This window comes from Carassius auratus, linkage group LG28B (genome assembly GCF_003368295.1).
Source record: "Carassius auratus strain Wakin linkage group LG28B, ASM336829v1, whole genome shotgun sequence".
Taxonomy (NCBI): Eukaryota; Metazoa; Chordata; class Actinopteri; order Cypriniformes; family Cyprinidae; genus Carassius; species Carassius auratus.
In genome coordinates, this window is record NC_039293.1 from 2,792,190 (window position 1) to 2,813,804 (window position 21,615).

Below are 21,615 nucleotides of genomic sequence, written 5' to 3' on the forward strand. Positions count from 1 at the left end.
TAGAAAAAATCTGTATATTTAGAACGGATCTATATACACCTTCAAACTAAACATTTGTATTATCATTAGCACCAGCGTTTTGAATCACGTTGAAATTATATATATGTATGTAAACTTAATACATCTTAATTTATTTTCAGGTTTAGATTTCATTACATTTTGACAACCAGATTTCAGTGTGACTTTTGTATCAAACTGTATATATTAGGTCTAGAAAACTATAAGAAAAATACCTGGAGAAGTGCATTCAAAAAACAATGATCAGAGATCAGACATCCTCCAAAATAAAATCCTTTATTACAAACACCACACATTCTTTAAACATTGTTCGGAAAAATAAAGGTCCCCCATCCAAAACAGCCAAATGCTACAACGACCTGACACATCACAACTTTCACTATCACATAACCATTTAAAACAATGTCACATGTGCATCCATAATTTAAAAGAAAAGCCTACCATTACAGGTAAAATCATGAAATGTTGCCGGTCAAACAGAGAAAAAAGAAAGAAAGGAAGAAAGAAAAGAAAAACCTAATGATTTACAGCTTGAGAGTGATTCATCTTATATTTATGCATGTGTGAACGGTTAAAATCACTCGAGGACTGAACGTCCTGTCACTGCATATTAACAAATGATCAGGTCCTCACATGCATCGCTTTGGGTTTATATCACTTCTCCTGTTTGAAAATAGTAGGAGTTCACAGATTTAAACAAACTAAAAAAAAAAAAAAAACACTTCAAAAGAAACTAGAAAATACACTATTTGCACAAAGTTTAGAGACTGTTATTATTTTCTTTAGCTCAGGTGTTGGCGAGAATGACAGAATCAGAACGGATGATGCTCATTGTTTGGAAATGATGAGGCAGGATTGCACACAGGAGGACAGGTTTATCGATACTGGTAGTTCATACTGGGATCACCCCGGCCGTACCCTGGTGGTCCACTGTTGTATGAGGCGGAGCTACCGCCAAAATTCTGGTTGGCTCCGCCCTGTGAGCTGTAGTTTGACTGGTTGCTGTAACCTATGAGAGAGACCAGATCAGAATTAACAACAACATTTAAAACGGAGTTAAAACCCCATTCACACCAAGGATGATAATCGTTTTAAGACCACATCAAGAGCATTTGAAGCAATAAACTATGTATCTGCAGCACACACTTATAACTAACACAAAACTGGTGTGAACGCTAATATATTTTGTCATTTTAGTTCTTGGTGTGAATGGGCATTAAGGAAATAGCTCACCAAAAAACATAACATTTCCTGAAATCCACTCAATCCTCAGGCCATGCAGAATTATTTCTTTACCCTAACAGATTTGGAGAAATTTAGCATTATATCACTTGGATGCTCTGCAGTGAATGGTTGCCGTCAGAATGAAAGTCTAAATAGCTGATAAAAACAAGTCCAAACCATCAGTTAATGTCTCATAAAGCAGATAGCTGCATGTTTGTTAATAAATTCATCAGTTTTCTTTTTTACAAAATCACTTTTGCCCAATATAAGAGTCCATCATAATGCTTCCTTCAGTGGAAAAGTTCATCCTTTGTTGTTCTCTTGCGTCAAAATCCACCAACATGTTATTTAGAGCTGCTTTTGGACATATTTTTTGCTTATGTCTCTCCTGTTTCAGAAGACAACTTTTTCACTTGAGAAAGCAATATTATGAACACTCATATTCAAGTTGGAAGCAATTGTTTAAAAGGTAAAATGTCTTGATGCATTTGTTTCTTACAAACACAACTTTTCATCTCACAAGGACTGGAGTGGTGTGGATTATTGTGATGCTTTTATCAGCTGTTTGGACTCTCATTCTGACGGCACCCATTCACTGCAGAGGATCCACTGGTGAACAAGTGATGTAATGCTAAATTTCTCCAAATCTGTTCTGATGAAAAAACTGATCTACATCTTGGATGGCTTGAGGGTGAGGACATTTTCAGCAATTTTTGGATGAACGATTCCTTTAAGACTCCCAACTTGTAACTCGGACTGTTTTTGGTCACCTTCATAGCTGTAGTCCTGTCCTCCGGTCACTTGGGAGGGATAAGCGGTGCTGTAGTTGAAGTTTCCGCCGCCTCCACCACCACCTTGAGCCTGGCCGAAGTTCTTCTTCTGGCCGAAGCCCTGGCCGTACTGACCGAAGGAACCCCCTTGGCCCAGTCCGGTTCCAGGAGGCTTGATGTTTTGGTGCATGGGTGGCTTCTTACCGGCCAGTTTGGGGGTTCCAGTAGGGGACGAGTAGCTGCCATCCCCCTGGTAATATGATCCGAAATTACCCACCCCTGGAGGACCACCAGAAGATGTGTTTGTGCCTGGACCTGATGATCCAGGACCTGAGGCTACCGGTCCTCCATTAGACCCTCCATTGTTATAGAAATCTGAAGTGGAATAATGGAGTAAAAGGTTAACAAATGAGTATTCAATTCTAACTCCATGCACACTATAAAACTGAATGCTTATACTGAATCAACATACTATTGGCTTTTAAGTCACCTAAAAACTTTTTGCTGTAAATTTAAACCTGATACCAAATATACATCAATTCAGGGTAATATTTAACTGAACACTACAAAAAAATTTATTTTGTGGGATCTGATGTCTTGAAATCTCAGTTCAGCGGTTTAGATGCAAGTTACTGACCCAAGCTTTAATAAAACCACTATCTGCATTTTCTGCCTTTGAAATAGTAACACTAGTGTAGTGTCACACTAGTTTTTAAACACATGCTAATGCAAGAGAACAGAAATGCAGGCTTTTGTTAAAATGTTTCGCATTTCGCTACTCTATAAAGTTCGAGTTTGAACCCGCATATTAATCAAACAAGACAAGACCAATAGAACAAAGATCAGTACATCATAGTTGAATCTAAGGAACACAAAGTGGAGAAAACTGTATATTTTTTCATGTTGGAGAAGTTATACATTGAATTTATGTTGAGTTTTATGCTGCATACTTTGTCATATCATGACTATTGCACTGTCTGCAACAACTCTTCATAATGAAAGTTTAGTGTGACCTCAGCCTGATACCAATTTAGTTTTCTAAAACATGTTACAAGTGCTTACGAAAGCAGTAATAAATACTGGCCTAGCGTATCTGTACACACAGATTTTTTTGGATTGAATAGAAGAGGCCAAAAGCTCTTTGAAAAAATACTAAGAGTGAAATTTTCAATCGTAATACTAGCTAAACATTTCCAAAAAATAAATATTATTAAAAAAAGACCGTAAACCTATGCAAATCTGTTTAATTTCCACCCCCCCCTCCCCCCCAAAAAAATACTACTAATAAAAATTTACATATCACCAGTTTGTAAATGAAATCAAATTTATTGCAAAATATGATTCACAAACATCAAATTTAAAAACAAAAATGCTGCAATTGTACCCCATTTGTTCAATAGTTCACAGAAGTGATAACATTCTGATATTAAAAACTACTCCTCACAAATCCAGTATCTCTCAAAAAATGGCACTGACCACAATTAAAAAAGAAAAATAAATAAACTTAAAAACATTAGACATGGCAATGTATGGAAGTGACATAAAAAAAAAATCCTTTGCGAACATTATTCCAGGAAAAAACAACTAAACGGTTGGAAAAAATGGCTTATACAGTGACTTCAGAGTGAAGATGCAGTTATTAGGAAACGTCAGCGTGACCATCCATCAGTCAATCACAACTAATACATCAAAACGTCTTGCTTTTCTTGATTTCCGCAGACAGAAACTCCCGTTCACATCCACAGTGTTAGCTGATCGTTGGTGCAGGTTTTTGAGGTGAGATTGTGGGCGAAACATCACAAGGACACGAGTTCATAATGCGGGTAACCAGTGTTTTTCCCCCTCCGCATCTATTTTTCGTTTCACGTTTGCATGCTTATTGAAAACAATGGGCGGTTTATGTAGCAAACTCGTGGTAGCCATAGCAGTCTGAGACAAAGTCACCTAAAGGGTGAGACAGAGCAGAGAAGCACAGAATTAGACGTCTTCTGTGTTTGGCATGCCATGACTAACGTCACCGGGCATGAGTCAAGATGTCAATCAGATATCAGCAAAGTTAAAGGTAGTTTTCTGTTTTTTTTTTCTTTTTCTCTTTCTTTTTAGATTTCTCTGCTCCGGTCACCCTCAAGAAGGTCTTTCCTCAGAAAGTGGCGTTGGCATGTTGGGAACATTTCTCATTTTTCGCCAAGGAAAGTTTGCATCCCATGGTACAACAAAGCAGAGAAATGTAAAATCAGAAAGAAAATACAATAGCGGACACTCGCATTAAAAACATAATTAACATGTCCCCAAACTGGCAGAGGAGCGGTTTAAATAGATCCAGAGCAAAGCTTAACTTGAGATGCAGTTAAAAATAACAAGAGGAAATTAAAACGGCAACAACTTGTGCCATAAAGACAAGTCTTGGAGTTAAAAACAACTACTCGAGGACAACACTGCTAAAAGATAAAAATGAAAAGAGAAGATTCAATGGCACCAGTGAGAAATCAGAAAATACTCACTGTAGCCAGAGTTATTGCCGCCATATCCAAACGTCCCATATCCACCTAAAGAGGGACAAGGATATAGATAAGAATATTTATCTGTTCAAAAGAAAGTCAACAGGACTTTTGTTTTATTAGACACAATTATAGGTATACTTCATGTATAAATCATAGCTCAAGAAAGCCATTAATTATAAAAACAATTATATTTAGGGTTGCAAAATTTCACCACTTCTTTGATAAGACTTTAAATTCATAATTTAGCACACAAATATATCTGAAAAGTAGCATGTTTCAACCAGTAAAGATATGGTCACAAAATTATGAATTCTCACTATTTGACCAATGTCATAAATATTCATATCCAAGTATAATTTACAAATACTCAATTAATATAAATACTACGAGATAAATTCAAGACACTTGAATTTCAGAGTGTCTGTTGTTTTTAATCCATATTTAGTGAAAGATAATTATTTAATTGTTTGACAGCACTATAATTGTACCTTGATTGAATCCTCCTCCATTGTTGAATCCCCGGCCTCGGCCCCTGCCCCGTCCTCTTCCTCTGCCCCTGGGATTGATCCCCATGTCAACAGGTGGACCACTCACCATCCCAAATGCAGCAGGGTGCTGAAATCAGCAAATCAGTGAATTATGCAGAGAATATATAAGTGAAGATCACAATGACACTGAAAACAGGAAGAGCCGGGCGTACCATTGGAGGCATTTTCTTCTTCTTGTTTGCCTCTGAGTTGGAGCCTTCAGGGAAGAGCTTCTCCAGGGCTTCAAGTGCTGCGTAGGCCTTCGCCACCTTTTTATTGGACCCGCTTCCCTGAAACTTCTGTCCGTCGATCTCCACCTGGAGCGAAAAATAGAGAAAAGAGGCAGCTTTTTAATTTGATCTGTCTACAATACATAAGATGAACTGAATTGGGAATCACACCTTACAAACGCATAGTATAAAAAAAAAACTTGAACGTGTCTCTGAGTTTGTGTCCTCCTCACCTCCATGACGAAGCGTTTGTCGTGGCTTCCGCCGGTCTCTGAGATGAGCTCGTACTTCAGTCCTCTGCGTTTTTCGTTCAGCTCCATGACCGGGTTTTTTCCATGTTTGGTTAGGATAGGCCCCTGCTGCCGAGCGCCCTGAGGAAGCCAAAAAGGAGGAACAAGCTCTTAGAAGACTGAATAACACACAATACTAGAGGTTTAACTAGTCAAAATTAGCCCACAATGAATTGAATTAGCACTTTTCTGCATGTAGAACAGTAGTGTTAACATAAATTACTCAGTGATGCTGTTCACCACTGTTTAAAAGTTTAGGGTCGGCAAGATGTTTCGGTCAAAAACACAGCAAAACATTATTTAATTTAATTGGATCAATCTTTATTTGCATCCAAAAACTGCCCACAAGTTGCTTATTAACTTTCAAAAGTATTGCAATCTGTAATATGACATTTTGGTCTTCATGAGCAGCTATTTAGATCGATGACTGGTACCTCGTCAGTGGGGCTGTCTGCGGTTGGTGCTGGTTCTGGCTCCATTGGGGTCACAGTGGGCAAAGGCTCCTGTGGGGCCACCGGCTCCTCCTGTTTCACCACCTCAGCTACCTTCTGCTCCATTCCTGTTGGCAGACCCATGTCCTGCAAGACCTGGAGAAGGAATCAAAGAACTCAGTTTCTACTGTTTTAGACTGATCCAGTAAGCCAAATATCTGCTCTTCTACATCACGCTCTCTTACTTTGACAGCAACGTGTAGTTTCGCAGTGCGTTTGGAGGGACCAGAAGCTTCATAGTTCTTCCCGTCCACCTCTACGGCCATAGTAAACACCGGCACATGTACGGGCCCAGTCTGAGAGAGGAGTTTGTACTGCAGACCCGGCTTCAGCTGGTTCAGACGCATCAGGGCATTCATGGCCTGTGGCAGCTCTGCTTTCTCCTCTGGAGCTGAAGGACAGAAAACAAGGTATGTTTTATGTGCAAAGCTCTGCATAACTCCCGATCAAGAACATCTGAACAGCATTTACATTTCTTTTGCAATTTCTTCTTCTTCTTGTTTGGACTCTTCTCATCAGTGGCCTCCTCCTCCTCCATGGGGCGCTTCATTGGCGGCACGTAGGTTGTGCTGGGTGGGATTTGAACTATGCAGACAAAAGATGTCAAAAGTCAAGTTTCTTGCTTCCAAATAGATAAATATGATACACAAAACATCAGTGAAGTAGTGAAAAATGTCTACTTTCACTCACTTTTACCTGTGTAGTCAATAGGTGTCTCACTCCTGGGTTTTCGGGGCATTTTTGAAGGAAGCGGGTCCATGCCAAGTACTTTGTGCAGCTGTCCAAACGCTGAAAGCCTTAAGGCGTGCTGTCAACCAAAAAATGGAAACGTCACCCATAATGCTCAAATGAAATTTTCCAAGTGATCAAAACTGTAAATAAAACAGTGTACAAACCTGAGCACTCTGGGTGATGTCCTCCCGCTGCTGGCGATCAATGTGACTGATGGCATCTGTTGGCTCCTTTTCACAAGGGTCACAGATGCCTGAACCATCTACAGCAGAAATTTTAAAAGCATCTTTGTATTTTTTTTATTTTCTCCAGCCTACACAATACCAATCGGTCAATAGAACAGAATATACTATGCTATAATGTGAACACAGCGCACTCAAAACTGGTCTTTCATACTGTATCTCGATATACTGAGAGACAGTAATTTTCTAATCTGTTTTAGATATGAAGTGTGGAGCTGACGTACCAGCCATGAGGATTCCAGACGCGAGACACTCGAGAACTCTACGGAGAGCTTCTCCTGCTCCCATTGGTCGATTCCCAGTGCCAATCGCCTTCTCGCACAGCAGCTCTAAAGGCTTCAAGAAACAACCGCTACATCAGATAGATGACAACATCTAAACGTTTGCCTCGATTATTTTTTATCTAAACATAATTAACAGGGGGGAAAAAGACCAATGATTGTATGAAAAATTTCTATCACAATTCTTAAATTGTCTTGAGCAATCAACATTTGATATATAAAAAAAGTGAAACTACTAAAACCGCCTACTTTTTCCTTGAATAGTTAAGTAAACTGTAATAAAACAAATTGAAATTTAATTTAATTTATTTTTTAGACTATATAGCAGGGCTCATTAACTGCATAATGTGCCGATTAATCAAATCGCACAACAGCTTCATTGTGGCTTTTTTTTTTTAAAATGACTTTCATTGTGCAAAAACACAAAACTCACAATATTTTGTTTACAACACAATATGAACCTCTTGTTTACTAAACATGAATAAAATCAGTATTAGATTTGCAATCGCACAGGTATTGAAGAAAATGTGTAGGTGTTAAATACATTAATTTTAAAGTGTTATTTTATATAAAATCACATCAAATTAAAGCGTTAACTTGAGGGGAAAAAAAGTGTAAATGGTAAATTTAATGCAATTCACTTTTTGATTCTATATTTCAATGCAAAAATAAACAAAAAATATTACAACTAAAAGATAAAGACATGCTACAACACAACCAACAGCTTTTGTTGCCATTTAAATATCAGCCAGCCCTATTTTCCGGGTCTGTTTTGTACTCACCCATCCTCGCAGAGGGGCCCAGGTGGGAACACGCGCACAGAGGTCCCTCAGGATACGGATGACAATCACACATGAGCGTAGTCCATTAGCCCTGGCCTAGAGACAAAAGCAGGAGGGATACAATCCAGTGGTTTATCTCATGGATTCATAACGTGGTACAACACCAAAGTAAGAAACTAAGAAAAGGGGTGAGATCTGACAATACTGAATAATGTGTCGATAAGCATTAGCAATGTAGAAAGGGTGGCAAATAGTTAAGAGTTACAAAAAAGCAATTACTCAGTTGAGAAGCTAGATATGAGACAGATATTAAGAGAGTAGATTTAAAACGTCAAGCTCAAGAGATGAGGAACACAATGGGGCTTGTGTTTGTGGGGCTGGCCTTGTGATTGTGACAATATCAGAACTTAGTTGATACAAGCGAGAATGTACTAGAAGATAGCAGGTGCGGATTAAATCTGGGAAATGCAGCTGCTTTTTAAAACACTGCATGACATCAGTGTTCCTGCAGCTCAAGTGGTAGAGCATTGCGTTAGCAAGCGCAAGGTTGGGGTTCGAATCCCAGGGAACACATGTTAGAAGAAAATTGTTAGCCTGAATTCGTCTGCTAAATGCAGACATTTTAATTTGAATCGGTGAAACCATGATACATGAAGATGGTGGAAAAGGTGCAATATTCATTTTGGAATAAATGAAATCTGACAGATCTTTGCAGGGAGCTGCATTAAATATCTAACACTTACAGCGATGTTCTGGGTTCATTTCAAGTTTTAGAGGCAGCATTTGTAGCATAATTTCAATGCAATAAAAACAAAAAGTCTCATAGCCCAGCAAGATTGCATTTTTTAAATAATTATTTTTTTAATAAGTAGTTTTTATTTTAAGTTTATATGCATATAGTCTTTATTTCTATATATTTTTTTGTTATCTTATAATATAAAATATAAAAAAAAAAAAAAATGTCGGGGTTCTCTACAGAGTAAAGACTTCAAACTGAACAGCATTTATTAGAAAAACATTTTTTTTTGTTAACATTATAAATGTATTTACAGTCACTTTTTTTTGTGTGTGTGTTCCTGTAGCTCAATTAGTAGAGCACTAGCGCAAGGTTGGGGGTTCGATTCCCCGGGAACACATGATATGTAAAAATTGTTAGCCTGAATGCACTGTAAGTCGCTTTGGAAAAAAGCGTCTGCTAAATGCACAAATTTAATTTATTTAATTTTAAATTTAGTCACTTCTGATCACTTTGTGACCATACGGAATAAGTGTATGATTATTAAATTTCAAAATCTCTTCTAAATGTTTTTCTAAATTTAATTTTTCTGTAATAAATGTAAAAAAGTTCACATGAATGTTTTAAACGCCATGTTTTTTTTCAATTCGTATGATACTGAGAAAAATATATTCTCCAGCGAGGCGTCAGATATTATAGCGGGCTGCAGAAATATTGCGCATCCCATTTGCACTGAAATACTTGAATTTTGAAATCAAGCCGTTCAAATGTTAAAGTGGACTTTAAAAGCGGCAGTTGATACTGGCAATGACGTCTCAAAAAGTTAATAAACATTTGATCAATGTGATAATAAACTTAGTTAAACTAGCCAGGCAGAGGTCAGACAGCACTGACAAAGATGACCTTGGCAACGCAATTCAAAACCATCCAGCAAGAATACGATATTCCACCGGAGGCAAATACACTCCCACAAATAAAATCTACACAGAAAAAACACATTCACACAAACAACTGAACAAAAAAATAATACAGCATGAAATAAGGTTAACACTGAAACAAAATAAAAACAGACTCAACTACTAGAAGACAAATAAAGACAAGATGCAAACCTGGAACCACTTGGCGTGGCGGAGGGACGCCAAGGCAGTCAGGCATTTCTGCCTGTCCAGTACATCCGGGGGATCGTTGACTGATTGCGTTTCTATTGGCAGGTGGAATAAGAAGACAAGGTACAGTTTGACCAAGGGGTTTTTCTGTCTCACGGCCAGGGGGGGAGGCGGCAGATAACCCCTACCAAAGGCAGTGGAGGGGAGGGAGGGGAGGGGGAACCCCCCGAAACCAGAGCAACCCTTCCTGTGCTAGTACACAACAGCAGGACAGAGATCTACGAGTGGGCGGAGCATCCGGCTCTGTTCCAAACCCAAGTGAGGCTACACTCCAATAAAAACCAGACATCTAGTCGTTTCCTCCTTTATATTATTAGCACACATACATTTGACTTGACACTGAATGAGACTTTTTTTTAGAAAAGATTAATTAAAATTGTTTTAACTCATTATTAGAAAAAGTTTAATTGAGACTTAAACATTCATGTTCATGGTTCATTCCAAAATGTGCACGTAAAAAACTATAAAGCTCTAATATTGAAATATTGAGTAAAACAGCCTGTTTTTAAATAGACCAAACCACTTTAAAGATAATTTTGAATTAACTGCTAAAAATATTTATGTAAAATACCACTTTGCATTATAGTACACCCTTTTAGATAAAATTTCGGCACAAGTCGAAATATTATAAGAGAGTCATTTAAAAGCCTATATAGTTTGCCTTACATAAACTTTAGAATGGATTAAAGGTTGACTGTAAAAAAAAAAAAAAAATTCTGTGAATGTGTTACATTAACTATGAATAAAAGCATGAGCCAAAATGCATTAGTCATTTACGAGTAATGCATCTGTACGAACTATGGAAGACGCATCATGATTTAGTCACCAATTTTCTGCCACTGTCTTCACCTATGATGCCTCAAGATGGAGTCTAGGTAGGCAGCTCACCATGATTTGGAACAGAGCCCTTGTGGCATGAAGGTGTTTAGTGAGTGAATGTCATAGGGAGGTTCTTGTATGGCTTGTGTATCTGTGAGATCTGAGTGCATTTGTGCATTCATGTGACATGGGGGATCCCCTCCCCCTCGCCCCCCTTTTTTTTTTCAGGGTGCACTGCCTTGCCCCTTCCGAGACAGAGAGCGTCCAGTTGGTCAAAGGTCCAGCGTCCCTAAAATTGACAAACTAGAAGGCTTGACAGAGAGAATCAGATTTTGAACCACAGGCAGCAGTATTCAGATACACAAGAGGTATGATCAAAACGAGTCCACACTGCAGCAAAACTGATGGCTCGTGATGGTCTAAGGCAGGCGTCACTAACCGAGGGGTCACAGATAGGGCTAGGCTTTGACTTCGGCCTCAAGTTTGCTCTCCATTGACCCTTTGCTAAGCCCCGCCATTCTTTGATTACTCTTCCCATTGCTTATGCAGGTTTTGCAGGAAGCATCCAGATATTTGATTTGTTGATTTGAAGTGTTAGCCCCCTTTCTTTTAATAAGATGTGCTTAAATAGTGGTAAAACTATTTAATAGTTTTATATTAATTGGATTAAATTGTGACTTTGCAAAGTATCATAATCTGACATTTTAGAGTTTAGAGTAAAATGACTAAAAACTGCAAAGGGAGCAGCTTTATTTTAAAAAAAAACAGCAACTGTAAAATGGCAATGTCATAGAACATGCCATACAATAATTAACGTACAATCCACTGTAATCTTTAAAATGGAAAAGATATAGTAGACACATTTTATCATATTTTGGTTTAAAAACTTTCATAGACCAAAGACCAGTAGTTTGTCTGTTAAATGGAGAACGGCAAAAGCTGCCAAGATTGTAAAAATGGGGTTTAGCCAAAGGTCAATTGTTTTCTTACTGAAACAAGTTTATTTCAGTGTATTCCCAATACAATTCCCTGTAGCTCTGAAAAGCCCTTTACCAAATTATAAAAGGTTGCCCACAATTCTCTAAACTACAGATCCATTGAGTTCCTGTGACCATAAATGATCACTCTGAGTCTAATCTAATATTTACGCTGTATCCTTATGTCTAGCATTATCTATAACCCTCCTGCCCTCCGTCCAGCCTCTTTGAGAAAGGCTCTGTCAACAAGTCCTGGTGAACAAACCAGAACTCGACAACACTTCTGCTTCTCATTTTTGCTGCAATGCAAACCGTTCCCTTTCTTCTCCATTATACGAACACATGCAAACAACAAGGTTTGTGATTTTGTTTCTTAATTCTCAGTAAGCCTTCAGTAAACTCTCCTTTAAAATACTTCAAAGGGAACTGGGTTTTATTTAAAGCTTTACCCATCACTTAAGTTACTGTATATTGGGCCATCAACTCTAACATCACGCTGCAAGGAACTGTAAGACTTCAAGTGGCAGTAAACATAATCTGTGTTACATGACTAGTCTGTACACAATATCCCCAAGCACCATTGAAGGCCCAATAAACAATATCCCTGCCTGAGTCCATCCCATCTACTGTCTCTGGGGCTGTGGGGTGGTTAGAGGAACCATAAGGCACTTGATTTCAAACCTACCTCCAGCAGCCTGCTTCTCAGCCTCCTCCCTCACGAGAGGTGACGTCAGGTTAATGGTGAGGGTCAGCGGTGGCTCCTTGGAGTTCTTGATGACAATGGTGGCATCACGGATGCACGGTTTAACGTCATATTTTTCTTCTGTGATGAGCTGTTGGAGAGATATGAATGTTTTTTGATTCTGTCTTTGTAAATGATGCTTCAAACTAGAGATGCAGACAAACCTTAAGCTGCACAGCAATGTTCTCTGAAACTTTATTTAAGAGGGTGATGGTGGGTTTGTCTTTGCACAACAGCACAAGCTCCAGATCAAGATCTCCCTTCAGCAGGAGGCCTTTAGCTACCAGCCCCACACGCATGACTCCACGCAAAGAACGTGAGGGCTGCTCCGTTGACTTTGGTTCACTGGAGAACAAAATATGAGGGACAGTTACATGAGAGCTACTAACTCACTTCAATAACTAATCATGCAGTCAGTATTAAAATTTCAGAGTGAGCCAAGAAGACACACACACACACAAAAAAAAAAAAATCTCACGTCTCTTTCTCGCCATCTCCATCAGACTCCAAGGCATTCACTTTGGGATTTCCTTTCTCCTGCTCATCCAACCAATCAGAGACAGCCTTGAGGGCACGTTCGGTGTGGGACACCATGTTCTGCACCCCCTCCAGCTCCTCCTGGGTGGGATAGACGGCGGAGTGTTTGGCCATCACATGGCGATCGTCGTTCACAAAGATGCGCATGGAGCGATGGCGAATAGGAGGCGGCGGCTTCACGGAAACAAAGAGAGAAAACCATTAATATACATGACGAAAGGTTCTGAAAGGTTAAACCAAAAGCCCGGGTTCAGTATGATTTTTATTTAAAGAAATTAATACCTCTATTTAACAACAATGCATTAAACTGATCAAAAGTGGTAAATACATTCATAATGTTACAAAATGTTTCCATTCCAAATATGCACTGTTCTCTTGAACATACTATTCATCAAAGACTTCTGAAAAAACATACAAAAGTGGAAAAAAGTAACTACCTTTAACATTGATAATAATAGTTTCTTGAGCAGCAAATCCGCATATTAGAATGATTTCTGAAGCATCGTGTGACACTAAAAAGTAGAGTAATGTAAATTACTCCATGTAAATTTATAATAGGTAGGCCAACATCAAATTTTTCCATATGTTTGCAAAAAAGCTGGAAATAATTTTCCAAATCCGTGTGGCTGCTCTGTGTAATGACTGGCATATTAGTATAATTACTTAGTACTATATTGTACATAATTAGCACTAGTCAGTAGATTTAGTGCACTTTGGAATTACCATTTATTACTAGGAATAAATCTGACTGCACAAGCATTAAAGCATGTATACTTTACCATAATGGCTACAAAGTGGTTCTTCAGTTTGGCAGCGTTGGTCTATATGTGGCAGAAGAATGCTGCTCCAGTTGGTCTGAAATCAAAAAGCAATCAGTTTCCTTTATAATAATTAGTTCAAACCTATAATGCAGCAAAAACAAATCTTTCATAGCGGTTTTAAAGATGGTGTCAATAAAAATGTAGTATAATTTACAGGTATGGCTTTATTTATTAAATCAGTGTTAATATTAGTTTTGTGATGGAATAACACCATTGTCACAGTGTTTAACATTAAGCCTTAAAAAAGGATTATCCCAGTTAGAGCAATTCTGATTCTGCTTCAGCTTCCACACAAATCAAGGCCTAATCCATATAATCGTTCCACAAGCACCCAGGGAAACGTACACAGATCATAGGAGCATCACATACTAGGATCTCCATGGAAACAGTGACTCATTCCAACCCATAATATCATCCAGGCCTATGAGATGCAGCACAAGCAGCTCAGAACACATGAAAACTAGACAGGAAACCCATTTACAGACTGGGATCTTAAACGCATATAAATTTAAAACACATGACCGACATGATTTATGAATTTCCTGAACCCTGAAAGTCATTTCCTGCTCCTATAACAACGCTTGTCGCCTAAGTGCTAAATCAGTTGTTCACTAGAGCCATTCTCACCTCTGTATAAGGACAAAACGTGTTTTTAATTCATAGCAAATGTCCTAAACCTTCAGGAAATGTTTTTTGACCTCAAAATCCACAAGTGAACCATCTCACATCTGCTCTACAGCTGTGAGGCATGTCTGTCTACCATTACTAGTCCTATAAAAAGCTACAAACATCACAACTATACTGACTCCAGGCAAGAATAAAGACTCCAGACCGCAGTGTGAACACTTATACATTTAAGAAACAAAAATACATCATGCATATAAAAAGAAATCTTGGTTTTGGCTCTGGTGGGACTGTCCTTCGCACATATTATTGAGCATTGATGCAAATACACTTTGGAGAAACGAACGTGTGTGATTATTCACCTTTACTGATCTTTTTCAATGTGAAACACACATATCAATGTGTTGTATAATCTATGCACATTTATCAAGCAGGACACGCACTTGTTGAGGCCGACACCACCACTTATCTCTAAAACCAAACAGAGATCAGTCAAATTAAAGAAATAACAACGTATCTCTTAGATAATCGACATGCACGCGAGTAAGCGTGATATTGTACCTCTAGTAACAAAGTGCTGAAGTAAACAAGGGACACGCAGTGCACTTCACAGCTGTGCGGCCATTTTAATGCAGACAAACAATGAGGACAAACATCTACCTTCTTTTATGCAATATCTGGCCCTTAAGATCACATTCACCGCGATCTAATTAAGTTTGTACACGTAAATCTGGCTAATTGTGCCGACAACTTCTTTCCAACGAAGATGTGCGTTTGATTTTGAGACACGACCGGACACCGAATGAGATAAAATGGTCGTGACCCTCCCCCAAAACAACTTAAAAAAAAACCTTTGCAAGAGTGTTGACTTAACTAAAAAATGAGACCGAAAAGAAGACTACAAATGTAAGAAAAAAAATCATCATGTAATGCAAAATTCTCGCTATTTTTTGTGAAACGCATGAGTTAGCATGCTAATCGCTAACCATATTTGTTTGCCATCGAAATAAATGCATGTCTGTTGCGTTTAAGTATCGAAACAACACATTTAAAGTACATTAAAATGCATTCACTCGATATATTTGCACCTCAAAACATTTTAGACCACCTAATGCTGAATAATTGTACGGGTTTTATTTCATCTACGTACCAGCGCAGCGACAAGATGTGCCTTTCTTTCCACTGATCTGTAGAGAATCAGCGGCGTGCGCTGAGCTGCAGCAGTGACACGTGATTTCAATCGACCAATAGGATCATTCGATACACGCTTGCGTCAGCGAGAGACAGGAGTGAATTAAGTGGGCGTGGCTTTGCCATTCAGACTAGCGACTGAACGTTTTCTTTTTCTTTCTTTCTTTCTTTCTTTCTTTCTTTCTTTCTTTCTTTCGTTTGGCAAGCAAGGCGTCAGATGAGAAAATTAGTCATTTTTTGTATGCTTCAAAACAATGCAAAATGCAATGTTAAATTCAGACGCTATTTAAATAAGACAAATTAATTTCAATTTAAATATGTTTTTTTCTGACAAAACGGGTCGTGGTAGGACACGGGCTCGGTCGTTTGGAGGCGATGCAACACAAGGAAAAATGCGGTCTGCGGGGGCGAACGGAAAATGGGCAAATTATAGAAATAACTGTGTAACAGTGTGGCTTTTCTTCTGCATCCACCAACTCCCAAACCCGATGACACAAAGAGAACTGTTTTGATACTTACTTGTATTATTTAAGATGATTTAAGATTTTAAAATTGGTGCAGTTTATCACTAAAAATGTAAAAACAATGCTAAAGATATATCTTGTTTTGAGATCTGATTGATATTAGCAAACTGCTCTCCAGTCTCAGAAAAAAAGTGTATAGTTGTCTTTAAGCCAGTACATTTTCAAAAACTACTAATACGAACAATTTAGGTAATGATATTTACACTTTAGGAACTGTACTTATCTACTTTAGGGGCAGGCCAATAAAATGCATCTTGTCAGGACAGCTTTGTACCTTTTTCAGAGAGTGCCAGTTTTGAAAAGAAAGCCAGGCTTAATAGAAATGTAAATGCAACATCCTGACATAGATAGAGACAGAAAACTGAGATTCTTCCTGAAGTGAACCTTTATTGGTCAACATAATATTCAATAACTTCTACATTCCATAGCTTTTCAAGATCACACATAGTAGGGCAAGACACGAATGTACAGAGACAAGAACACTGAGACGGTAATCATGCACATGGAAAAGCTCTGCCCTTGGGTTGCAGTGATATTTACACTATTTATACATTATTTGACTTTTACTGTATCTAATACTGTATGTGGACTATTAAATATGAATCCTGTGCAATAGCTCTGAAGCCAAACAAAACTTCATGTTCAAAGACATTTTGATTAATTTTACAATTAATCATAATGAATCACCAAAAGAGATGGTTCATGTTAATCCTGAACAATTGCAAAATAGCTTATTAAATCCAAGGCCCAAATTTTCTTTGCTCCTGTGGCTCCTCCTGCCCTTTTTATATATCCTCTTCCTTAGTTTGTTTCCTTAAAGTTTTTTCTTTTTTAATATGATAATAATAATTGAAGTGACAGGCATTGCAATCCGTTTCACATTGTCATTTATAAGACTCACTCTACAAAGTGCAACTGCGACTGCCAACTTTTCAGCAGCCTTGGTTCGAGAACTATCTTCCCATTAATTTTCTCCAGGGGCAAAAATTCTAGAAAATTCTTCAATAGTGTTTTAAGATTTCCATCAAGAAGGCAAAACAATATTTGAAATGGATATGAAACAAAAGTACAAGTCTGTTTACTTCATTATTTCATGACAGAACGAGTTACTCATACCATGAAGCATTGTGAATGATGTCAATAATTCATAAACAATGTTAATATATGAAATCATGGGCTATAAATCAATTGTGATAGTCTAAAATATATTTCATTGCTATGTATAAAGTTCATTCAAATACATAGCCATTTGGTATACATATTTTTGTTGCATGGCAAGGAAATGCAAATTAAACCCCCCAAATCTGGTAATTTATATGTAAAAAAAAAGAAGAAGGTATGTCTTAAAAAAATTATTGATTATTGTTAAAGTCAATTTCTTTATGGAGAAAATGAATGGAATTTTTACATCCAGAATTCCGCTGTGCTCAGTCATAATGCTTTTTGAAGTCTCTGCGGTTCTAAAAGCATCGCTTGCATTACAACTTCCAGTGTGCTGCTTCTTCATCCACCATTTAAGCAATAGGACCTTAAATCTGCCTTCAGCAATGCTGCACTGCAACGATTCAGGTTAATAACATCCTATTTTTCCCCTTTTCTCAGTCTCTTCCATGTGGTAGAGCTCATACTCTGGAATCCCTCCATCAGTTCCGATTACTTGCACTTTTCAATGAGTTCTGGAAGGAGCTGATCTCCCACCGCCGGAATGTGCTTCCTCTCAGGTTGCGACGGCCGGTGGTTATGCGGTAGATCTTTCTGAGGACGGCCCGGCGTAGAAGAATATAGACCCAGGGGTCCAGAATCTGGTTCAAGGAGGCCATACGCACTCCCAGTACCATTAAAGTCCTGTAGTGTTTCTGATCATCGCACATCATCCCACCGCTGCACGAGCGGAGGACTGACATCAGAGCGAAGATCTGTCAGCAAAACAGAGAAAGTTAGTTGTAGTCAATGGATGCTGCAGCATAAAGTCATGGTATAACAGCAAAAGAATAAGGACTAGTCAGAATCAAGATCAAGCACGAACATTTTATTGATCAGATGTTGCTCATTCATAGCTGGTAAGATGCATTTCTGCTAAATGCATAAATATAAGACATAATAAATCATCACTTGTGATTCAGCCTCAAAATGCATTCAAGTCTGTTTCGACCCCTGAAGAGATACTTAAATATATCGAAGTAAAATGCATGGCATTTATATATGAGTACCAAAGTTTTCAAATGTGTCAGGATTATCAAAATAAACATGTCATTTTTAAAGAATTTTTTTTAAAAAGGAAATAAAGAATTTATTTTTTGAAGAAATGCTCATGTTAAAATTCCTAGGACTTTTTTACTGCAGATTTGTCATATCTAGTTTGAGACAGTTGACATAGGCTATTGTGGAGGAAATACATGAAATTACTTTTTTTTTCAGAAGAAAAATCTGAGAAGGAAATTTTGTTTTCTATTTAATCGTATTGCTGTATAGGAGAAACAGTTGACATATCAGTTCAGAGATCTCTTTTGTGATGGGTCTTTCCAGTGGTATTCCTATGAAACATGTTATTATTATTTTTTCATTACAATCAGAACTTATGTCTATTTATAGACATTTTAAGCATAGAATACAATATTTTCAAAGTATACTTTGTCACTAATATTACTATGAATATATCTAATATAAACTGTATTTTCAGCATTTTTTTTTTTGTTATGCATACTAATTTACATCCAAATTTCTATACTAATTTTATACAATTCTGTTCCAATTGTATTCCTGGATCCTTCTTTAGTCTTAATTTTATCTTTAATCTTATTATTTGTTTTGCATGTGAGGTACTTGGAGCATATTGTAATACCTTTTTATTGTATGGTCAGTCGGTCAGACAGACATACAGAGACAGATTGACATACATACAGACATACAGATACATAGATAGATAGATAGATAGATAGATAGATAGATAGATAGATAGATAGATAGAATGTCTAAGTTGTTTAAATGGTTAAGTTGTAATGGCCGTACTCACCAGTAGAGGGCTCCAGCAGATGCAAGAAGTGACCATGATGCCCACCAGCTGTGCCACCATCTCAATGTCATGTGATTTAGCAGATCTGCGGTGGCACTTCTTCCTGCGCAGACGGGCTTTCACCAGCGTCACCCCGCTGATGGTGTTACAGACCAGTGCCACGGCTAGCGCGGCCAGTCCCAGTCCAGAAAACAGCAGCACAAATATCACGTCTTCGAAGTTGGTATTGTCTAACACGTTTATGAAGCACCAGGTACAGGGGTACTGGTAGGTGTACGTTCCCAGGCCAAAGACGGGCAGCAGTGCTACAGATAAAGCCAACAGCCATATCATCAACAGCACCATCTTGGTGTGGCCCATGCAAATTATGCGGGCGTGCAGGAGAGGCCGCGTCACACCCATGCACCGCTCCGCTGCCATGATGCACCCCAGAAACAGAGGACACAAGCCAAAGAACACCATGCTGCCTCCCAGGAAACGGCAGGTGGCATCGGGTTGGTGACAAAGTCCTCCAGCGGTACCATACATGTAGAGATGCAGAACCAGAGCACCTGGAATAACATGACCGGCCAGGTCCGTAGCCACCAGAGAGCTGGCAAACAGCAGGAACGTGGCTTTGGATCGCTTCCGCAGACGAGCGTACGCTTTAGCCAAGATGAACAGTGCCACAATGTTGGACACGATGCCCAGGGTCATGGACAGGCCCGCTGTGGTGGGGTCGGTTGTGATGTTCAGGTTTTCCCTGCAGCACACTGGTGCCACTCCAGGCCCCTGCTGGGTCTGATTCCTGGACCCTTCATTCACACCCAGGGCTGAACTGGTGCAGTTTTGGTTGGCTAACATCTCCAGGCTAAGGGATGAGCACCACTGACACATATCTATAGAGGAAAGAGCATAGAAGTGTGTTTATGAGAACTGGCTATTTAAAGCTGAGATTAAGAAATCTAATGCTTGTTTAGCAAACAACCTTAATCAAATATGTAAAAATAGAATTGCACTGCTTATGTTCACTTCATCCATTTTGGACAATATAATCAGTTAACAAGCGAGCCATTACATCCCTTCCTGTTTTCCCCCTTGTTTATGTACAAACATTTAATGGTGACAATTATGTCCAGAGGTCTGAAAGGATAGACTGACAGACCTTTCAGAGCACTTTAGTGAATAGGAACACTGTTTTTGCTCAATTTCCTCTCCAGGGTACATGAGAAAGTGCAGTACAAATTTCAACACTTCTGACCATTCACCACTGTAAGAAGAAGAACTAAACTGTTTGTTTAAATGTAAAAAGAAATACACAAATGCACAAATAATGTTTAAATGCTTTTCCCGGAAACACACAAATGTCTAAATCTAAGTTACCAACCTGATTGCATCAATTAGCCAGATTAAGTAGACTATCTATCTATCTATCTATCTATCTATCTGTGTACATGTTTGTCTGTAAAATGTATCCCAGCAATTTGAATAGCTGCACTGTATCTTTTACTTTTTCTGCTTCTTTAATATTTTATTTGCTCCGTCACTATATTAAATAATAAATATAGAAAACAATAATAAACAACAAAAACAATATATTAATAAATATATTATTAATATATTTTGGAGTGTATGACAAATCTTCGTCTATTTCAATGCATAATGATAAAACATTGACGATTTACGCGTTTTGTATTATCATGCTGATCACCTCACCTGAAGATCTGCATTTTATATATTTTCCCAACACAGTCCTTGAGAATCGAAAGGCGATATCAGACTCCCATCATCCGTTTAGTCCTTCTTAGTTTTCCCCGATAAGAAAAAACTTATTCCAGTACGACTAAAAGTGTCTTTGCAGTCTAAATATTGATGTTCAGCAGTGTTAGTGGTATTGTGGTCTTCACTGTCTAAGAAAATCTTGTAAAGGAGTATAAAGTAGATACAGCACTCAGAGCGCGCGGTGGACTGTGGAGCTGACCCGCGCGCGCTGCTGTATTTATAGTTCTCAGTGCGCGAGACTCGCAGCCTCTGCTTCTGAGCTGTAAATACTGACGCGTCACTGCGTCTCAGCAAAGTGAGCGCGTCTGAATGCGCCTACTGTTTTGGGGCTTCAAGAACGCGTCAAGAACGCGTGTAACAGTTTAAGCATCATGAGTGCGTACCGTAGCCTATGTGCTTACTAATATATGATTCCCAGTTATTCTTTTTAGGTATAGCGCATCACTTATTTTTTTATCATTCACGCGTTGTAGTAGTTATGGACATTATGGGTATCACAACATACATGATATTTTGGAGTAATCTGCACACGCCCATGACGCCCGGAAATGATGGTACCTACAGTTAGCACACAAGGTTTTGAGACGCATTAAGCTTGGTAAGTGAATGGACAGGG

The 21,615-nt window shown here is 38.5% G+C and overlaps 2 protein-coding genes across 5 annotated transcripts; both read right to left on the minus strand.

Annotated features, from left to right (window-relative positions):
• Positions 1–275: 275 nt before the first annotated feature.
• LOC113067731 (interleukin enhancer-binding factor 3 homolog) lies at positions 276–15,764 on the minus strand. Of its 4 annotated transcripts, none has more exons than XM_026240171.1 (19): positions 15,661–15,764; positions 13,845–13,920; positions 13,007–13,239; positions 12,693–12,873; positions 12,472–12,619; positions 9,934–10,025; positions 8,089–8,184; positions 7,250–7,361; positions 6,948–7,045; positions 6,742–6,859; positions 6,523–6,636; positions 6,237–6,442; positions 5,995–6,147; positions 5,504–5,641; positions 5,214–5,357; positions 5,002–5,128; positions 4,514–4,558; positions 2,013–2,387; positions 276–1,027 (listed from the first exon to the last, which is right to left on the minus strand). In XM_026240171.1, exons 2-19 carry the CDS (start codon positions 13,845–13,847, stop codon positions 894–896), a joined length of 2,517 nt encoding a protein of 838 aa, XP_026095956.1. In that variant the 5' UTR covers positions 13,848–13,920; positions 15,661–15,764; the 3' UTR covers positions 276–893. The 4 variants fall into 4 exon arrangements, with proteins under 4 accessions (XP_026095956.1, XP_026095957.1, XP_026095959.1 ...); XM_026240172.1 differs by having other exon boundaries at positions 894–1,027; positions 6,748–6,859; XM_026240174.1 differs by lacking the exons at positions 276–1,027; positions 2,013–2,387 and adding an exon at positions 3,872–3,956 and having other exon boundaries at positions 6,748–6,859.
• Positions 15,765–16,599: 835 nt separating this feature from the next.
• Positions 16,600–21,227, minus strand: LOC113067732 (prostaglandin E2 receptor EP1 subtype-like). Its single transcript, XM_026240175.1, has 3 exons — positions 20,934–21,227; positions 19,239–20,116; positions 16,600–18,141 (listed from the first exon to the last, which is right to left on the minus strand). The coding sequence occupies exons 2-3, from the start codon at positions 20,112–20,114 to the stop codon at positions 17,869–17,871; spliced, it is 1,149 nt and encodes a 382-aa protein (XP_026095960.1). The 5' UTR covers positions 20,115–20,116; positions 20,934–21,227; the 3' UTR covers positions 16,600–17,868.
• Positions 21,228–21,615: the final 388 nt, after the last annotated feature.